This window comes from Barbus barbus (genome assembly GCF_936440315.1).
Source record: "Barbus barbus genome assembly, chromosome: 27".
Classification (NCBI taxonomy): domain Eukaryota; kingdom Metazoa; phylum Chordata; class Actinopteri; order Cypriniformes; family Cyprinidae; genus Barbus; species Barbus barbus.
The window spans coordinates 25,326,772-25,346,859 of NC_136755.1; the positions used below are offsets into that span (position 1 = coordinate 25,326,772).

Genomic DNA, 20,088 nt, shown 5'->3' on the forward strand with positions numbered 1-20,088 from the left:
GAGAAAGATAGAGGGAAAGGTTGTGTTTTTTTTTTTTTTGAGTTTAGGATGAAGTCAAGTACTGCCGAAAGAGATGAGTTTTCAGTTGTTGCTTGAATATTGCCAGGGATCCGGCGTTCCGGATAGGGGTGGGAAGATTATTCCACCAGCCAGGAATGGTGAACGAGAATGTTCTGGAGAGTGATTTTGAGCCTCTCTGTGATGGTACCACAAGGCGTCGTTCACTAGCAGATCTCAAACTTCTGGAGGGGATGTAGGTTCGTAATAGTGAGTGGAAGTAGGAGGGTGCTGAGCCTGTGGTAGTTCTGTACGCAAGCATCAGTGTCTTGAACTGGATGCGAGCTGCCACTGGTAGCCAGTGCAAGGAGATGAAGAGAGGTTTAACATGCGCTCTTTTGGGCTCGTTGAAGATCAGTCGTGCCGCTGCATTCTGAATCATTTGTAGAGGTTTGATTGTGTTTGATGGCAGACCAGCCAGAAGAGCATTGCAGTAGTCCAGTCTAGAAACAACAAGGGCCTGGACAAGAAGTTGCGCGGCATGCTCTGTCAGAAAGGGCCTGATCTTTCTGATGTTGTGTAGTGCAAACCTGCAGGATCGAGCAGTCTTTGCAATGTGCTCTTTGAAGGTCAGCTGGTCATCAAAGATTACACCAAGATTTCTGACCGAAGTTGATGGGGTAATCATTGATGAGCCTAACTGAATCGTGAAGTCATGCTGTAGAGTCGGAGTGGCAGGGAAGACAAGAAGTTCCGTCTTTGCCAGGTTGAGCTGTAGGTGATGTTCTTTCATCCATGCCGAGATGTCCGCCAGGCAGCCTGAGATCCGTGCAGCTACCGTTGGGTCATCTGGTTGAAAATAGAGATAGAGCTGTGTGTCATCGGCGTAGCAGTGATAGGAGAAGCCATGTGCATGTATGATGGGACCCAGCGATGTAGTGTATGTGGAGAAGAGGAGGGGTCCAAGAACCGATCCCTGAGGAACTCCAGTGACCAGTTGATGTGGTTTGGATACCTCCCCTCCCCAGGCCACCCTGAAGGATCTACCGGTGAGATAGGATTCAAACCAGCAAAGTGGAATCCCAGTGATGCCCAGTGATGAGAGGGTAGACAGGAGAATCTGATGATTGACAGTGTCAAAAGCAGCAGAAAGATCCAGCAGAATGAGGACTGACGATTTGGAATCAGCCTTTGCAGTTCGCAGGGCTTCAGTGACTGAAAGTAGCGCAGTCTCTGTTGAATGGCCACTCCTGAAACCTGACTGTTTAGCATCCAGTTTGTTGTACTGTGAAAGAAACCGCGAGAACTGGTAGAAGACAACTCGTTTGAGTGTTTTCCCTATGAATGGAAGGAGAGAGACAGGTCTGTAGTTATCTAAAAGAGAAGAGTTTAATGTTGGTTTTTTGATCAGTGGGGTTACCTGAGCCTGCTTGAATGCTGTGGGGAAGATGCCTGTGAGGAGAGATGTGTTAGATATTCATAGATATTAGATATTCGATGTTAGATATTCATCTTTTATTCATATTTGTATATGTATTGACTCCACAGCCAACAGAGCAATTTTGTCTTTCCTGTTCCAATACTTTTGGAGGGCACTGTATATACACTATATTGCCAAAAGTATTGGGTCACCCCCTTCTAATGAACAGGTTTGACTACTTTAGTAATTTCCATGAGTACAAATCTTAATGTTTAAGCATATAATGATATTCTAGGGAATTGTGTGCTTCTAATTTTATTGCAACAGTTTGGACAGGGCCCTTTTCTATTCTAACATGACAGTGCCTCTGTGTATAAGGCACGGTTAAAAAAGAAATGATTGATTCAGTGAGTTTTGGAAGAACTTGACTGGTCTGCATAAAGCAAAGTCCTGATCCCAGCTGAACACCTCTGGTGTGACTTTAAATGCAGACCTTGAGCCGCAAACTCATCACCAAATGTTGCGTTGCGTTGCCAATGATTCAGAGGAGAACTGGGTGAAAGTGTTGTGGTCAGATGAGAACAAAATCCAGCTCTTTGACATCAACTCAACTCGCCGTGTTTGGAGGAGGAGGAATGCTGCCTTTGACCCCAAGATCACCATCCCCACCGTCAAACATGGAGGTGGAAACATTATGCTTTGGGGGTGTTTTTCTGCTAAGGGGACAGGACAACTGCACCGCATCAAAGGGACGATGGATGGGGCCATGTACCGTCAGGGCCAGGGCATTGAAGCCAACCAGGGCATTGGGTCATGGATGGGTATTCCAGCATGACAATGACCCAAAACACACGGCCAAGGCAACAAAGGAGTGGCTCAAGAAGAAGCACATTAAGGTCCTGGAGTGGCCTAGCCAGTCTCCAGACCTTAATTCCATAGAAAATCTGTGGAGGGAGCTGAAGGTTCAAGTTGCCAAATGTCAGCCTCGAAATCTTAATGACTTGGAGAGGATCTTCAAAAAGGAGTGGGACAAAATCCCTCCTGAGATGCGTGCAAACCTGGTGGCCAACTACAAGAAACGTCTGACCTCTGTGATTGCCAGCAAGGGTTTTTCCACCAAGTACCAAGTCATGTTTTGCGAAGGGGTCAAATACTTATTTGACTCATTAAAATGCAAATCAATTTATTTAAATTATTATTTAAAACTTTTTTTAAATGCGTTTTTCTGGATTTAATTTTTTTTTGTTATTCTGTCTCTCACTGTTCAAATAAACCTACCATTAAAACTATAGACTGATAATTTCTTTGTCAGTGGGCAAACGTACAAAATCAGCAGGGGATCTATAATTTTTCCCCCACTGTATATATATATACAGACCGAGGGGGAACAAATTCATTGAATCCAACTGTCACACTTGTTAATACACCAATATTCAGACAGAAATACACACACCCCTGAGACCAGAGCAGAAATGCCTCAAGAATCAGGTAGAAAAACACGCTCATCCTCAAACTTCACGTGTCATATTTGTGATAGTACACGGAAAATGATGTTTGTTTTGTGCAAGACAAAATATTACAGCTGTTATTATTTTCAGTAGATTTTTGTAAACAGTCCAAGATCTGCAGGGAACAATTGTGAAGTGAAAAAGGTCAAGTTAGACTTACAAAGTCAGACTTAAGGTGACGAACTGTTGCTGTTAATTTATTATTATTATTTAATTTAATGTGTACTATAATTTATTATTTAAACATTCCATGAAACAGCCTGTTCACTATTCCTCATAAAATAATAATTAAATGAACAGAATCATTCTTACATTCTCATTCTGAATTAGTTTATAGTCTCTTGCTAAAGACTAAGTTGTCCATACAAATGTATTTATTGTAGACTTTCATTGTTAGTGCTTTGTTTTGCTTATTTTTACAAACTGCGGAGTGTTCTTCAGATATTTTATGGCTGAACAGAGTCAGTGTTTAAAATATCTGCATAAGAGGCTCAAACAGGGTGATCTGGTTTCAGTAGGTTGTTTTTTATTTCCAATTTCGACGAATGAGTGAACAGCACATCGCATCCTTAATGTTCCCTCCCTGAGGAACGCAGCATTCTGTCATTTCACGGGACAAACTGACAGCAACACAATCAAACCCCTATTGTGCTTGATAAATGTGAATTCAATGACTGTCTCTCTTTATCTTTTCGTCTTTGACCCCTCTCTCACACACATACGCACGCCATAACTCATTTGTCATGTGGCATTTTATTTTAATGCTCTTCGCTCTAATGCAGCGAGATGTGCCGGATAAATAGGCAATTTGTGGTGGTGTTGCGTACTAAAGCAGAAGGATAGTGAGTGAATATGCTGGGCTCTCAACTCACCATCTGGTATATATCCAGGGTCGAGTGGCATGGCGGCGTGTGCCTGAAAGAATATGAACGCAAACACAATCATTAAAAGTTTCTTTCATATAGAACAAGGATATGATAGACACTTTTCAAATACCAGAAAATAACAAAATATATGTAACTTGAGCATCAAATCAGCATACTAGAATGATTTCTGAAGGATCATGTGACACTGAAGATGAGTAACGATGCTGAAAATTTAGCTTTGATCACAAGAATTAATTATATTTTAAAATATATTCAAATAGAAAACAGCTATTTTAAATGGCTTTACACTTTAATTTACACTTGTCATTTCAAACCTGGATGACTTTCTTTCTACTTTTGAACACCAAAGGAGAAATTTAACAGAATGTCTGAGCTGCTCTGGTCCATATAAGAAAGTGATTGAGGACTGGGTCTATCAAGCTCCAATTAAGCCAAAAACGAAATATAAAAGCATCATAAACGTGGTTCATTTGACTCATGCACTATATTTCAAGCCTTCTGAAGCTTTGTGTGAGAATCAGACCGAAATTTAAGTTGTTTTTCACAGACAATCTTGCCTGACTGCTGTGGTCACCATTCACTTTCATTTGGACATATACAGTATCTCACAGAAGTGAGTACACCCCTCACATTTTTGTAAATATTTTATTCTACCTTTTCATGTGACAACACTGAAGAAATGACACTTTGCTACAATGTAAAGTAGTGAGTGTACAGTTTGTATAACAGTGCAAATTTGCTGTCCCCTCAAAATAACTCAACACACAGCCATTAATGTCTCAACCGCTGGCCACAAAAGTTAGTACACCCCTAAGTGAAAATGTCCAAATTGGGCCCAAAGTGCCAATATTTTGTGTGGCCACAGCACTGCCTTAACCCTCTTGGGCATGTAGTTCACCAGAGCTTCACAGGTTGCTACTGGAGTCCTCTTCCACTCCTCCATGACGACATCACGGAGCTGCTGGATGTTAGAGACCTTGCGTTCCTCCACCGTCTGTTTGAGGATGCCCCACAGATGCTCAACAGGGTTTAGGTCTGGAGACATGCTTGGCCAGTCCATCACCTTTACCCTCAGCTTCTTTAGCAAAGGCAGTGGTCATCTTGGAGGTGTGTTTGGGGTCATTATCATGTTGGAATACTGCCCTGCGGCCCAGTCTCTGCTTCAGTATGTCACAGTACATGTTGGCATTCATGGTTCCCTCAATGAACCGTAGCTCCCCAGTGCCGGTAGCACTCATGCAGCCCTAGAACATGACACTCCCACCACCATGCTTGACTGTAGGCAAGACACACTTGCCTTTGTACTCCTCACCTGGTTGCCGCCACACACGCTTGACATCATCTGAACCAAATAAGTTTATCTTTAGAAGAGGCTTCCTTCTGGGACGACAGCCATGCAGACCAATTTGATGCAGTGTGCGACATATGGTCTGAGCACTGACAGGCTGATCCCCCACCCCTTCAACCTCTGCAGCAATGCTGGCAGCACTCATACGTCTATTTCCCAAACACAACCTCTGGATATGATGCTGAGTACGTGCACTCAACTTCTTTGGTCGACCATGGCGAGGCCTGTTCTGAGTGGAACCTGTTCTGTTAAACCGCTGTATGGTCTTGGCCACCGTGCTGCAGCTCAGTTTCAGGGTCTTGGCAATCTTCTTATAGCCTACGCCATCTTTATGTAGTGCAACAATTCTTTTTTTCAGATCATCAGAGAGTTCTTTGCCATGAGGTGCCATGTTGAACTTCCAGTGACCAGTATGAGAGAGTGAGAGCGATAACACCAAATTTAACACACTGCTCTCCATTCACACCTGAGACCTTGTAACACTAACGAGTCACATGACACCGGGGAGAGAAAATGGCTAGTTGGGCCCAATCTTGACATTTTCACTTAGGGGTGTACTCACTTTTGTGGCCAGCGGTTTAGACATTAGTGGCTGTGTGTTGAGATATTTTGAGGGAACAGCAAATTTACACTGTTATACAAGCTGTACACTCACTACTTTACATTTTAGCAAAGTGTCATTTCTTCAGTGTTGTCACATGAAAAGATATAATAAAATATTTACAAAAATGTGAGGGGTATACTCACTTCTGTGAGATACTGTATGCCTCCTTATATACGTATCCATCTCATTTACATTTACAACTGTTTATAGTATTACACAATTGACCTAAAAAGTACTTCAAACCTTTTGGACACTAGTCACACAAAAGGACATTTAAATGTCTTTGAATTTAAAAAATATAAAACCAAGTTGTATCTGCAAAATTGACGCTTCTCTGATAACTAACGTCACTTTTCTGAGCCATTTTTCCTGATCTACACACCAAAAAATATCAATGTGTATTTGACAATCATACAACTGATAGCAGTATAAGAAACTAAATTGACACTGAAACATTGAATTATTGAAAACAAATGTACACTCTGTTTCACATCAGGGTTGAATTACCAACTTGGTTTGCATTAACTTTCAATAATTGAAAGGTCTGTCGTCAGTTATGCCGTATCAATATAATTATTTCATTAGGATTGCTAAAAATTGACACGGCATATATAATTCGAAATTATCTCATTAATAATAATGTGCACTAATCTGAGAGTGTGCTAGAGTGCTGTGTGACTCCTGAATAAATATATTCACCATTTCCCAGGCTGCAGGGTCATGTTTGAAGAGGGAATGAGTGAGCTCCACCGACACACGCTTCCTGTAGTCTGAACTCTTGTCCTCAGAGATGCGGAAGAGAACGGCCGCAGCATAGGTGGCTGAGGAAGAGAGAATGATTACAACCAGATTTTTTGATATACGATATGATAATTATTGACATATTATTATGGATTACTATTATTGTTATTTTTATTTAATTTACATAATGTACCAAATATATTTACTTAATAAATGTGGAAAGAAAATAAACAAATAAATACATACATAGACATACATTAATACATTCATACATTGATAATAATTAGTGCTGTCAAACGATTAATCGTATCCAAAATAAAAGTTTTTGTTTACATAATATAAGTGTGTATACTGTGTATATTTATTATGTATATATAAATACAAACACATGCATGTATATATTTACGAAATATATGTTATGTTTATATATTAAATATATTTATGTATAATATAAAATACACAAATGTGAATATATAAATGTATAAACGTCTAAATATTTAAAAAATATATGCTGTATGTGTGAATTTATATATACATAATAAATATACACAGTATACATATATTATGTAAGCAAAAACTTTTATTTCGGATGCAATTAATCACGATTAATCGTTTGACAGCACTAATAATAATACTTTATGACAATTAAAAACGTCAAAATGACAGTAAAGACGTTTACATTGTTACAAAAGATTTCTATTATAATTAAATGCTGTTTTTTAGAATTTATTTTCATCAAAGTATTCTGAAAAAAATTACATTTCATAATGTAACACACATTGCCTTCCTTAAATGTCACACCAAATCAAGTGATGTGTAGTGTCACATGTCAGTCAGATGGCCTTCTTATATATAAAAAGACTGTTCTTGCCCAGATTAGTCTATACTATTGCCCAAATGTATTCCTGAAAGTGAAAATTTCAACTTGTGAGACTAAAAGCCATTTTACACGTTACGTGAGAAACCAAGTGTCGAGCTGAGGATTCACTTGAAAACTTGTGGTCTCTTGTGTGTTCGGCTCCTTTTCTATATTGAAGTGTGGTACCAAAGTCAACATAACGACATTCTGCGACATCTCTGACAGTGTTTGTCTACCACAGACTGTCATTAGCAGTGTTGGTGGTTTATGAAAGCTGCTGGTGTGATACTGTAAACAGAAGAACTCAGAGATGTCAGTTTTCTGTATCAGCTTACAGTATTTCCTCTTGGAGTGTGATGCAAAATGAGAGGGAAGGTTTGCACAGTACAAACTATGATCTGTCCAATGGCATATGGCTCTTTTCTGTGTTTTAACAACAAAGAGTGACACTTATGGAATTAGTCATGAGGTATGGCAAGCTGTTTTAACATTTAATCTTTAAAACATACAAGTATCTATTTTAATGGTACTAGTACTTATTTTTTAGCTACTAGTATCTATTCCATTAAGTACTTGTACTTATTCAATTGTTACTAGTATGTATTCTTTAGCCACTAGTGCTTAATCTTTAGATACTATTACGTTTTTAAAGATTAGGGGTGTAACGGTACATGTATATATCGGTGGTGTGTACCGAACAAATCATTAAATTTTTTCAGGAAATTCAGACAATACATGCCATTTTGGTGTATTTTGATGTGGCACAACAAATCGCTGTATAGAAGCCTTATCAGAGCGAAGCGCGAGTGAGAGCATTGGCAAGATAATCTCTTACCTCTTTATTACTAGTTTTAACATAAACATTAATGAACATATAACATAATCACTCAATCAGTGTTTCAATCGTGGAAAGACGTCAACAAAACAGCTTGTAAACAAAATGTACTGTAGCATTTCATTTACCACAGGCAACTCATCAGTTTTCCCAGCTCATTATTTGCTAGAGAAATGAAGTCTAGAGAAGAACATTTTGAGGGATATTAAGACTATATACTTCATTATATTTTACTTTACCTGTTAGTGATGTCTTAATTATTTAAATTTATGTTTAGATAAATCTTTTATGAAACAAGTTATGAAAGCCACTGGGTTATTATTGTATTTCAACAAAAAAATTTAAATTTTATCATTTAGACGTTAATTTAAAAACTGCATTATGTGCAGTTTACATGTTTGCATACACATTTTTAATTTGAGTGTTGATTATTATAGCTAAAAATAAATAGAAATTGAATTTATGTTTGGGCTCTGTTGTTATGATTTAGAGCAGGAGCTGAAATGGATTTTTATCCCTAGGAAAAATTAATTGTAATAGAATTTATTTAAAGAAAAAGCAATTTGTTCAGTAACCCATTGTTTAATTAAAAAATGTTTAGTTTTTTCCCTCCTGCTGTACCAAAACCATACCGAACTGTGACGTCAAAACAGAGGTACGTACCGAACCGTCATGTTTGTGTACTGACACACCCCTATTAAAAATACTAGGTCTGATTCATTTCTTATTTATTAGATAATTGCAATTATTTCAATAGAGATTAGTAACTATTGGTAACCACTGTTACTAGTAACACATTTCAAATTATTACCATTGACTTCCATGGGGATCTGTTCATATATTCATATATTAACTACTCAGTTCTCAAAAGCATGTATTAAAATAGTGACTCATATCTTTTTCAATATTACTAGTAAGTATTCATTATGTACTAGTACTTATTTATTAAATACTATCACTTTTCATTAGACACTAGCTACTATTTAACAGATAGTAGTTGTTCATTAGGTAGTAGCACCTTTTGTAATTGTTACTGGTAAAAAAAATCTTATTATACTAGTCACATCTGCTTTTTAACTTGTCTTACGACTAGTCAGAATGGCCACAAAAGAGTTCATTTAAAAGCTTTACTAGTAAAAAAAAAAAAAAAAAACATACTAGGAACATTTGGAGTAAGTACTAGTATCTAATAAATGTGTGCTAATATCTATTGAAGAAGAACTAGAAGCTAATCAAAAAAGTACCAATTTAATACTAGTATCTAATAATAAGAGCTAGTATCTAAAGAAAAAATACTAGTATGTAATAAGTAACTACTAGTATCTATTTAACCCCCTGGGGTCGAAGACCGCACTGGTGCTGTCACGTTTATTCTTGATGACCATGAAAAGAAGTAAAAAATACAGATAAGAATAAGGCATTGTTTGAAACTGCAAAGGGGCTACATTTATTTGTGTAGTCATAATAACAACTAAACAATGTGCTTTTCTAGAATGTTTTATACATTAAATGTTAAAACAGCTTGCCGTATTGAGGTGTGGCGTTAAACTTTGTCTCGATGTGCATCACTCACCAATCCCCTCATTGGGAGAGTGCAGGAGCTCCATTAGAGGTGCAGATGCTCCTTCTGCGTCGATCATCTCGGCAGACTGCTTATCTACAGCCAGTTCACACAAAACACCAGCGGACACACGCTTTATGTTCTCCACGTAGGAGTACAGAAGCTAACAGGAAAGAGGAAGTCAAAGAACGAGAGGGGTTATACACATAAAAAACTCATCTCTGTTGTTTCACTACTGCTTTATCAACATCTACATCTCATTACAAGGTTGTAATTTTCTAAACAGTCTTGCACATCTTATGTAAATCTTTCCTATTTTTTAAGTTACTTTGTACAAAAGCATGTACTGAAGTAACTGTAGCATAATGCACAGTGTTTTGGGAAGCGAATAAAATTAGTGACAATACTCACAGTATTTTTCAGTATTGTGACATTTAAAACTGTCGCTTTTTCAGTATCAAGCTAATTCTCCCAAAAAATAGCAACAAAATGCTACTACATTACTATTTCATAAAAATACTATTAATAAAAACTAAAATTACAACTAAAAATGAAAATATAATAAAGTCAATTGAAATAAATAAATACAATAACAAGGTATATAGTATGCTATAATAATAAAGTGTACTATAGTATATAGTATGTGTAGTATAGTATACTATCATAATAAATACTGTAGTAAATAAAAAGTAAATAGTAAATGTAGTATATAAACAATTTATGTAATATTCAAAATAAACGCTATAGCACTGGACATAAGTCTTTTTAGCTTTCAGTTTAATCTTTTTTTTTTGTGAAATATTTTATTAAATACTATTTTTTATCATTATGTTTTATTCTATATACATGATATAAATTTGACTTTATTAATTAGTATGTATCTCTACAAATTTAATACTAGGACCCCTCTCAAATTGCTTGTTGTTGTGCCAGAAAAATGTGTCTTTAAACACAAAAGTTATCATCTGATAGTTATGTATTTTGAAAATATATCACACCCTTAAGTTTTTTTTTTTTGCTTGTTGCATAGCTAAATACTTTTTCAAACGAGTAGCTTGACTGTACTTAAAAAAAAATAAGAATTAAATGCAGCTTCACCGACACTGGTAGCGTAATATATAAACACAGACAAACACACACATGCGACAGCGGCAGTCATCGCCCGCAACACCCACACATCACAACACACACACACACACACACACACACACAGATGAACCGCTTTCACTGCCAGGACTGCCATAAGTTGGTTCAGTACTTGCACAAACAGAGGAATGGTCTGCATGCTGGCGATCTCCCCTCGGTTGATGGGATCTCTGGCCAGTATATGCAAAGCGCCTGTACAGCCTTCCACGATCTCCTCCATTCGCACGCCATCCTGTGAAAAAAAATGTAAAAGTGTGAAGAAAACATTAACTATAATACTAAGGGACCTGGTCTATGCCAAAGACTGGGACCTTGATAATAATTGGATTGTATTTTGACCTCCCTTTGAGGGTGAATAAAGAGGATATATGAAGAATTCATGCACAGGTATAAAAAGCTCCAAACGCACCTGATAGGTCTGCTGGGCCCCTGAGCCGTGTCTTTGAGTTTCCTGATGAGCTTTCAATAGCAGGTTGACCAGTCGAGGGATTGTCCCAGATTCTCTCAGAGGCGCCTGATTGGCCGGACACAGGGCCAAGTTACGAATCAAGCCCACTGTGGCCTACAGTGCGAAAAAAGCATATAATTAACTACTGTTTACTGTTGTATTTTCTTAATGCTTTCATATGCTCACAAATGGATTAATGCAGTGGTTTCCAAAGTTAATAAAAATTGCTGAATATAAAAATGTGTTGAATATAATTTAAATTAATAAATAAATATTTAGTTTTTTGAAAAATTTGATGTAAAATTTGATGAGATTATATTGAAATATATATATTTTAAATATCACCTTTAGCTGATGTTTTTAAATGCTCAACACAGAGAAAATAAACAAATTAAATCAAACTTTTAATACAAAAAAAATCACAGTTTAAATACACAAACAAACGAGCAAACAATAAATAAGACAAAATAGTTCAGAATTTGATGTGAAATTTTTAATAGTTCTAATAATTGAAATACAATATTGTGATTGCAAAATTAATAATAAAAAAAATGCTCTAAATAAAAGTTTGATATGTTTAATCTGAATATCATAAATAAATAAATGGAACAGATTATCTCAGATAATTTGGTTCTGGAAGATTTTGATGTGAATTTTGATGAGTTCATATTGAAATATAATGAAGTATATTATGAAAATCATAGAAACATGACCTTTAGCTAATGATTTTTCTAAAAATGCCTAAAAAATAGTAAGTAAAAACATTGAAATCGCTCAGATAATTGTGAATAATTTAATCAGAAATTTAGTCTTTGTATTTTGGCAAAGCTGATCACAGTTCATGAGAAAAATCTGAGAAGCAAGGTATGAAAAACAAGTAAATGTCTCTCGAAATTCAAACACTTGCTATCCTATGAATCTTATTGTGGCCTATGAAAAAATATTTTGAAAAAGATCTCCTTTGTGATGATTTAGCTAAAGTCTCATAAACACAATGCACCGTGCCCCAATTTTGTGGCGCCGTACCTTTTCAAAAAGACATAATCTGAACCTAAACTCAATTGTTTTGCGAATTCATCATTGTGCAGCTCATTGTAAGTCCATTCCTCAAAGCTTTCATCATCTTTAACAAGTGACTCACTCTTGTAAATCCTAAAGTGCTGACTGTCGACTCAAAGCCAGGCACCGACATCAACATGATGGCAACCGAGCGATGTTACTTGCAGCAATAATGCTTTTTTAATTACAAATTTGAGCTGAATACAAAGTTTAGGTTGAGGCTTGATGTGAGACTGAATGCAGCCTCAAACGTTTATGGATGCACCGATGCACATGCGAGTCTTTGTCTGTGAAATCACCTGTATGTCACTCCACAATATAGTTCAGAGAAATGTCATGCATTGATGCAAAGTGTTTGTCATTTTACTTCTGCCTAACCATCTGTGCACCAAGAGCGCTGTATAAATGCTTAATTTCATACGGCCTCCTTCATAACGCATCATTAGTCAACAATGTTCCTCTGCTGATTAGAGAACGCCGGCTGATAGAGCAGATCTCCGCAGGGTGGGACGACAAGCCATGTCAAGTGCTGAAAACGCCTCCAAATAACCATGATGCAATGCATTCCACACATTGGGATCTCATGTGTGTTGCATTAGTGCTCTGTTCTCTCCACCCATCCACTACAGCATCAATTCCATTTGTAAAACTGTTGAACTGTTTTCTGGTTTCTACATAAAAGACGTTATAAAATAAATAGTTCTGGTTCTAAATGTTATAAATTGCATAACATTGGGCCACACTACTACAATACTTAAGCTACAACTATATTACTAGAAAAGTATTCATTAATTTGGTTTTAGAAGAATTTCAACAAAGTTCTTATTAAGATACTTGACTTTTAATCGCAGTGCAAAAAATGCATATAATTAAGTACTGTTCAGAAAATTGTCATGAACCTATTTGTTAGTGTATTTTTTATGTATTGCTATTGCTTTATTATGCTAGTTAAAAAAAAAATTCATTTGAAAATAATTTAAAATAAATCACAACAAAACAAAAAATAAAATGAGAGGCAAGGTATAAAAAGCTAAATATCAAAAAATAATTAAAAAACTGTCCTGTTGCTTTAAAAAAAAAGATCTCCGTTTCATTTAAATATCATCGTTATCTGATGTTTTCCTAAAATGCCTTTAAAGAAAATGACATTAAAGTGAAAATAAAGCAATGAAAACAATTAATTTGAATAGAATAGCTCAGATAATTTGCTTTTATAAGAATTCTATGAAAAATGTTTGATTTCATTTTGACATGTGACTTGACTTTGGTATCTTTGCAAATCTTAGTACAGTTTAAGATGTTGTTGAGAAAAATAGCAAGCAAAGTATAAAAAGTAGGCCTAAGTGAACATCTCTCCAAATCCCAAAACTGAAAATGAAAAAACTATATTAAAAAGATCTCCTTTGTGCTTTTTCTTTCTTAGTACGATCTGTCTCTCATGGTTTCCTGCATTATTTAAAGGCGTACTGAGTAGTTTTCCACATTTAAAATATTTTACAGCTGAAAAAAAAAGTTGAATAGTGCTATTGAAAAATGTGTCAAATTATGTACATGCATATGAGATTAAGTTATATCAGTAAACTAAATAAAAGCAATTTGGTTTTTAGACAGACCTGTTGAGATCGCATTAGCCGCTTAACATTTCTCAGTTCTCACATCATCTTGTTAATATACCTTTTATTGGACATTTTCATTTAAGCAATACAGTAATGCCTGACTGCATTTCAACAACGGCAATGACAGAGAAAATGTAAAAACATTGCGGTTTGATGCTGTCAATATAAGTCTAAAAGCACTACTGTATTGCTCAGCACAACATCTACACAAACAAATCACTGAATGCACCACAGCGGAGAGCAACACAAAACAGCTGAGTACATAATCAATGCAAACGCTTATATTTTCAAGATCTCCTATTCGGCCAGGTTGATTTTGTTAGAAATCACACGTGTCGGACATAACACAGCACACACACACACACACACACACACACACGATTCTGCTCCAGCGATCTGATACGATTAAGCGGGAGATCATGCGTGCCGGGAGCCCGTGCCCAGAGAGAGACAATCAGAGTCCGGCCCACCACAAATCAGAAAGCCGAGGACAGTCAATTACATCCACCACGACCTTCCTGATTTCCCCAAGCTTCAAGGGCTTCGACTAGCATGGAGGCATCAACAAGATAAAAAAAGAAATTGGTTGGTTACTGCATGTGATAGTTGTTTTAGAAGTGCAAAGGAAAACTGACCATCTGCAATGCTTAATTTTTATATTCAAATGTTCAAATATTAAGGGCAAAGGTTTGGAATGTAATACACTACTGTTCAAAAGTTTGAGGTTGGTAAGATTTTTAAATGTTTTTCAAAGAAATCTCTAATGTTTACCAAGACTTCATTTATTTGATCAAAACTATAGTATAAACAGTAATATTGTGAAATATTATGACAAATTAAATAACTGTTATCTATTTGAATATATTTTCAAATGTAATTTATTGCTGTGATGCAAAGCTGAATTTTCAGCATCATTACTCCAGTCTCCAGTGTCACATGATCCTTCAGAAATCATTCTAATATGCTGATTTGCTGCTCAAGAAACATTTCTTCAATATTTCATATATATAAATACACACACACACACTTTTTTTTAAAGTGCCTGAACACTCCCCCGTCACCTTTGGCCTTGATACAGAGAGTCCCGCCCCAAAAGCACATCATTGGTAGAACCATAATATTTGCATAAAGTTAAGTTCTACTAAATTTTATTACATAACCAATGGTCTCTGTTGCTCAACTTTCCTTGAAAATCATTGACTCCTGATGACTTTTTACTACCAAAAAACTATCAGTGTGACTGTCCTTTCTTTCTTTGTCCTCACTTCCTCACCTTCATAATTTTAATTATATAACACAAAATTATTTCAGGCATCCTGATACAGGGATTTACAGCTCTCAGTCTGTGTATGGCAGCAGCTCCTTGCATATGATGCTGGAGGGCTCTTTTATTGTTCCAGCTAGTGTCCTCAAAATTACGCCGAGGCCCCAGAGGAGCGTAGGAGTGTCGCTCAATGACTAAGATCCGGCAGCAAATCAGCTTAACACGAGAGGCAGGTCTCAGTGTTCTTCCACATCAAAGGCGCACAAGAACTGCCCCAAAACGATTCAAATCTGACCTTTAAATTTAAACGGTGGAGAGGACTTTCAAATTTGCAGCTCTTCAGACACACACACACATTAAATAACACATACAGACCTTTACCACAGGCCAATAGTGCGGCTGGCCCAAGAGTTTGGTGATGGCGGGGATGCCGTAGTGCAGACGCACTGCATTCTGGGCCAGCTCTGCATCGGGGTGGCGGCTCGTGAGATGACGCAGGGCGCAGACGGCCGGCTCGGCCACGTCCTCCTTTTCTCCGGCCCGCAGCACGGCGTGAATGAGCGCCTCCACCCCGCCGCTCTGGGTGACCAGGGCTTTGTTGCGCGCGTTGTTGCAGGTGAGGTTTGACAGGATGCCAGTAGCGCAGGTCAGCATGTTCACATCATCTGAGCCCAGCTGGCTCACCAAGATCTGCAGGAGACCGTCCAGACCTTCCTGTGTGGAGATCAAACAAGACTGGGTCTGATTTTTTTTGTTTTTTTATTGTATTTTCCATTTTCATTTTTTATTTTTTTGTAATACTGTGTTTTTGACATTTTTTAATAGTTAGTTATATGTTATTATTTAAGTTAGTTTTCATTATTGTATTTTTATATATTAGTGTATTATAGTATGTATTATTGTATTATACATTATATACTGTATATATATATATATACACATTTTTGTATTTTGTTGTATTTTCCATTTTCACGGTAGTTAATTTTTGTTGTGTTTTTGTAATTTTTTTTATTAGTTATTAGTTTATCAGTTTCTTATTTTTTGTTTATTTATTTTCCACATACTTTTTATTATTTTTTTATTATTTTTTATTTCAGTTTTAGTTTTAGTTATTTTAGAATATCAAGATAAACTTAATAAAAATTAGAAATGTTGCTTTGGCAACTAGCTGAAAACAAAGTTTGAGTTTCTTATGTTTTATTTTATTTCAGTTCATATTTATCAAGTAACGTTTTCTATTTATACAGCGAAATATTATAATAATTTAAAATAACAGTTTTATATTTGAATATAATTTAAGATGTAATTTATTCCTATGATGCAAAGCTGAATTTTCAGCATCATTACTCCAGACTTCAGTGTCACATGATCCTTCAGAAATCATTCAATATGCTGATTTGACATTTTTGTGAAAATGTAATTTTCTTGAGGATTCTATGATGAACAGAAAATTCAAAAGAACAGCATTTATTTAAAAATATAAATATTTTGTAACATTATACATATCTTTACTTTTACTTTTGATCAATTTAATGCATCATTGCTGAATGAAAGTATTAATTTATTTCTCTGTTAACATGCATTTTATTTCCAGTACATCTTGTGGCTATACTATTAAAATACTGAATGTTTCAATGTTTACAAACTAGCTTCATTCACATCCATTGCAAGTGATCCAGATTTTTGCCTTTTTTAAAGAAAAAGAGGGACAAGTGAAATCATTTTTGAGGTTATCAACATCAAGCCACAAAAACTGTCAACTGAGTTAAACTTGTACTGAACCCAGAATAGTCTTTTATCATTCACCTTTTTAATACATCATAAATGATCAGTGAGAGTGCAAAAGATTTACATAAAAACACGATATTTCAAGAATCAGGCAGTCATAACAGCTAATTATCACAAATGAAAGACATGATAGAAGAGGATGAGACTGAGATAAGAAACGAATGAAAGAGGAAAGGCAGTGAAAGAACCAGATAAGATAGTACGCGAGTTTGTGAAGGATTAGAGACAGACTGCTCAACACGTTTAAATTCTACACACTTTCGGTGCGAGCAGAAGGAGACTCGGCCGCTAATAGTTGTTTTTGTTCCTTGAATTTAATAATAAGGGCGAAAATGATAACCTGTTTATCATTAAATGTGCATTTTCTGGGCCACTGAATTCTGAGAAGCAGTGATGAGGGACACATTTTGTGGAGGTGAGGAACAATTATGAAAACCACAAGTCGCCTGAACTATAAAAGCATTAGAAATTAAAATGAATGAAGGAGTTTGGAACGACTTGAGGGTGTGTTGTTAATTACAGAATTTAAATTTTTTGGTGAACTATCCCTCAGGCCATCCAAGTTGTAGGTGACTTTTTTTCTTCAGAAAAATAGTAGAGAATAGCATTTTTAGCTGAAACCGTGGTCCTTGGTGATTCATAAAATGCAAGTCAGCGGCTGCTGGTTTTTAAGAATAAATAAAAGCATATCAAGGAACGCAAAAGTAATACCCGTGGCTCCTGACAATTGAGGTCTTATGAAGCAAAATGATCAGTCTGTGCAAGAAACTGAACATTATTTACAACATTATTACCTGTAATCCAGAGCCTCAGGCAAATGGGGAAATTTGATTATTTTCCACAAACTGGTTCTTTCAGACGTTTCAGTTTGTTGCTGGTTCAAATAACTGATTCTCCAGTTCGTTTTGTAATCACACAATGATGTAATGTATACAGAATTATATTATTAAAACACCCAATAATGAAATGAAACAAGGATGTTTTATATGTCTAAAGCACATAAAGTGAATAAACTAGTCTTCAACGATTTACACAAACAAAGAGAAACCATAAAAACATTCATTTTGGCCCTTTATTTAAGTGCTGGATTCACACATGCACATATCAGCGGCTCATTGGTCTTTGGTCCGAGTCTGATCTGATTCCTCAGTTCACTGACTGTTGGAGGAACTGGAGCGCTGAATGAGTCAGCAAAAATCAGCATCATAGGATCATATAGGACAGTATGTTGGCTCATTTTGAGTTGGACTGACTGTAAGGTGTCCGAAAGTGAGTTTTGATTGAGTAACTTGTAGATCTGTGCTGCTCGAGACTGTTTTAGATGGTTCAGTCCGATTTGGTGAACTGGTTCAACCGGTTCATTAAAAAGAACCTGTTCAACAGAATGATTCTTTCGCAGACCTAACATCACTCTGGACTGAGGCTCTGGATAACAGGTTATTGTGTTGTAAATAATGTTCAGTTTCTAGCCCAGACCGATCATTTCGCTTCATAAGACCTCAATATATCATCAGGAGCCATGGGTATTCATTTTGTGTTCCTTGACATGCTTTTTTTATTTTCAAAAACCAACCACTTGCATTTTATGAATCACCAAGGACCACGGTTTCAGCTAAAAAAATATGCGTGACATTTTATTTTAAGGTGTCCTTGTTACACGTTATATGTACTTACTATTATAAATTATATTATATTATAAATTATGCATAATTGCATGCAAGTAACCCTAACCCAAACCCTAACCATATAGTAAGTACATGTGGTTAATTAATATTACTCAGTACTTAAATGTATAATTTACAACGGCGTTTTAGTGCCACATTAAGAAAAAAAAAAGAAAAATCTAAGATTACGAGATTAAAGTCGTAATATTTTGAGAATAAAAGTCGAAATACTATGAGAATAAAGTCAAAATGTTTTGAGAATTTAAATCGTAGAAATTAAAGTTATAATATCTTGAGAGTATAGCCTATTGCGCATGCAAATGGCCTGGATTGGGAGCAGAGGGAGAAGTTGCCAGGCCACCGGAATTTAGGAGGATTCAGGCCACATCATTTTACTGGGATGAGGAAGAGTCAATTTTAAGGACTCGCAGAAACAGCTTAATATCAAGAATATGATATTTATTAACAGACTGAAGAGGAACAAATTTTTATTGTAACATCAGCTCACACACTCAATCAACATTCTTTTGGGGGGCGCCATAGTAGCTCTCTTATTTAACCCTTTTTTAATACATTACAATATGTGGGATTATTAGCAGAAATCATCCCATGTGTCATATTCGCGGGGACAGTATGCTTGGAAATAATATTTCATGTCTTCCATTGCACTCATTATTTGTAGTGCGCCAGCCACCCAATAACTAACATTTTTTTAACATTTATTCATTTAGCTGACGCTTTTATCCAAAGCGACTTACAATTGCTATATATGTCAGAGGTCGCACGCCTCTGGAGCAACTAGGGGGTTAAGTGTCTTGCTCAGGGACACATTGGTGTCTCACAGTGGATTCGAACCCGGGTCTCTCACACCAAAGGCATGTGTCTTATCCACTGCGCCATCACCACGACACAATAGCAATCAGATTTGTGCTTTTGGTACTTTTAATAGGCTATAAAACAAAGTCTGCAGCTTTCAAAATCAGTTTTATAGCGAAACGCAAATTATGCGTCTTACAATAATGTGTTTTTCAAGCTCTTTAATGATCAGATCGCTGTATTTATGGGAATCAATTCAACACTGATTTCTTTGTGAAAATTCCACCACCTACTCCGAAAAACGTCTGTGGCGTCCAAACTTTCATTCCTCAGATGTAGCCTGTTGTTTTCTTATATTGTTTTCTTTTCTGAGTTATTAGCTGTAGGCCTATAGGCTTGTGACTATTCAGAAACTGTTTGATTCATGGTATAATACAGTAAATGATTGGACATAATATTTAACGTCTTCCATTCATTGTTTGTAGCACGCCAGCCACACAGTAATCGCAATAATTTTGTGCCTTGTT

General features: G+C 36.2%; 1 protein-coding gene across 3 annotated transcripts in view; it reads right to left on the bottom strand.

Annotated features, from left to right (window-relative positions):
• Positions 1-20,088, bottom strand: part of LOC306847680 (junction plakoglobin-like) — a 122,941-nt gene that overhangs the window by 4,629 nt on the left and 98,224 nt on the right. For 2 of the 3 annotated variants that reach the window (XM_079381779.1, XM_079381778.1), the window contains 6 exons: positions 15,669-16,007; positions 11,316-11,468; positions 11,019-11,138; positions 9,773-9,923; positions 6,464-6,585; positions 3,798-3,840 (listed from right to left, as the gene is read on the bottom strand). In XM_079381779.1, coding sequence (XP_079237905.1) covers positions 3,798-3,840; positions 6,464-6,585; positions 9,773-9,923; positions 11,019-11,138; positions 11,316-11,468; positions 15,669-16,007 — 928 coding nt within the window. Of the gene's footprint in view, positions 1-3,797; positions 3,841-6,463; positions 6,586-9,772; positions 9,924-10,553; positions 11,139-11,315; positions 11,469-15,668; positions 16,008-20,088 lie in introns of those variants that run through there. The other variant, XM_079381780.1, reaches the window with a different exon arrangement.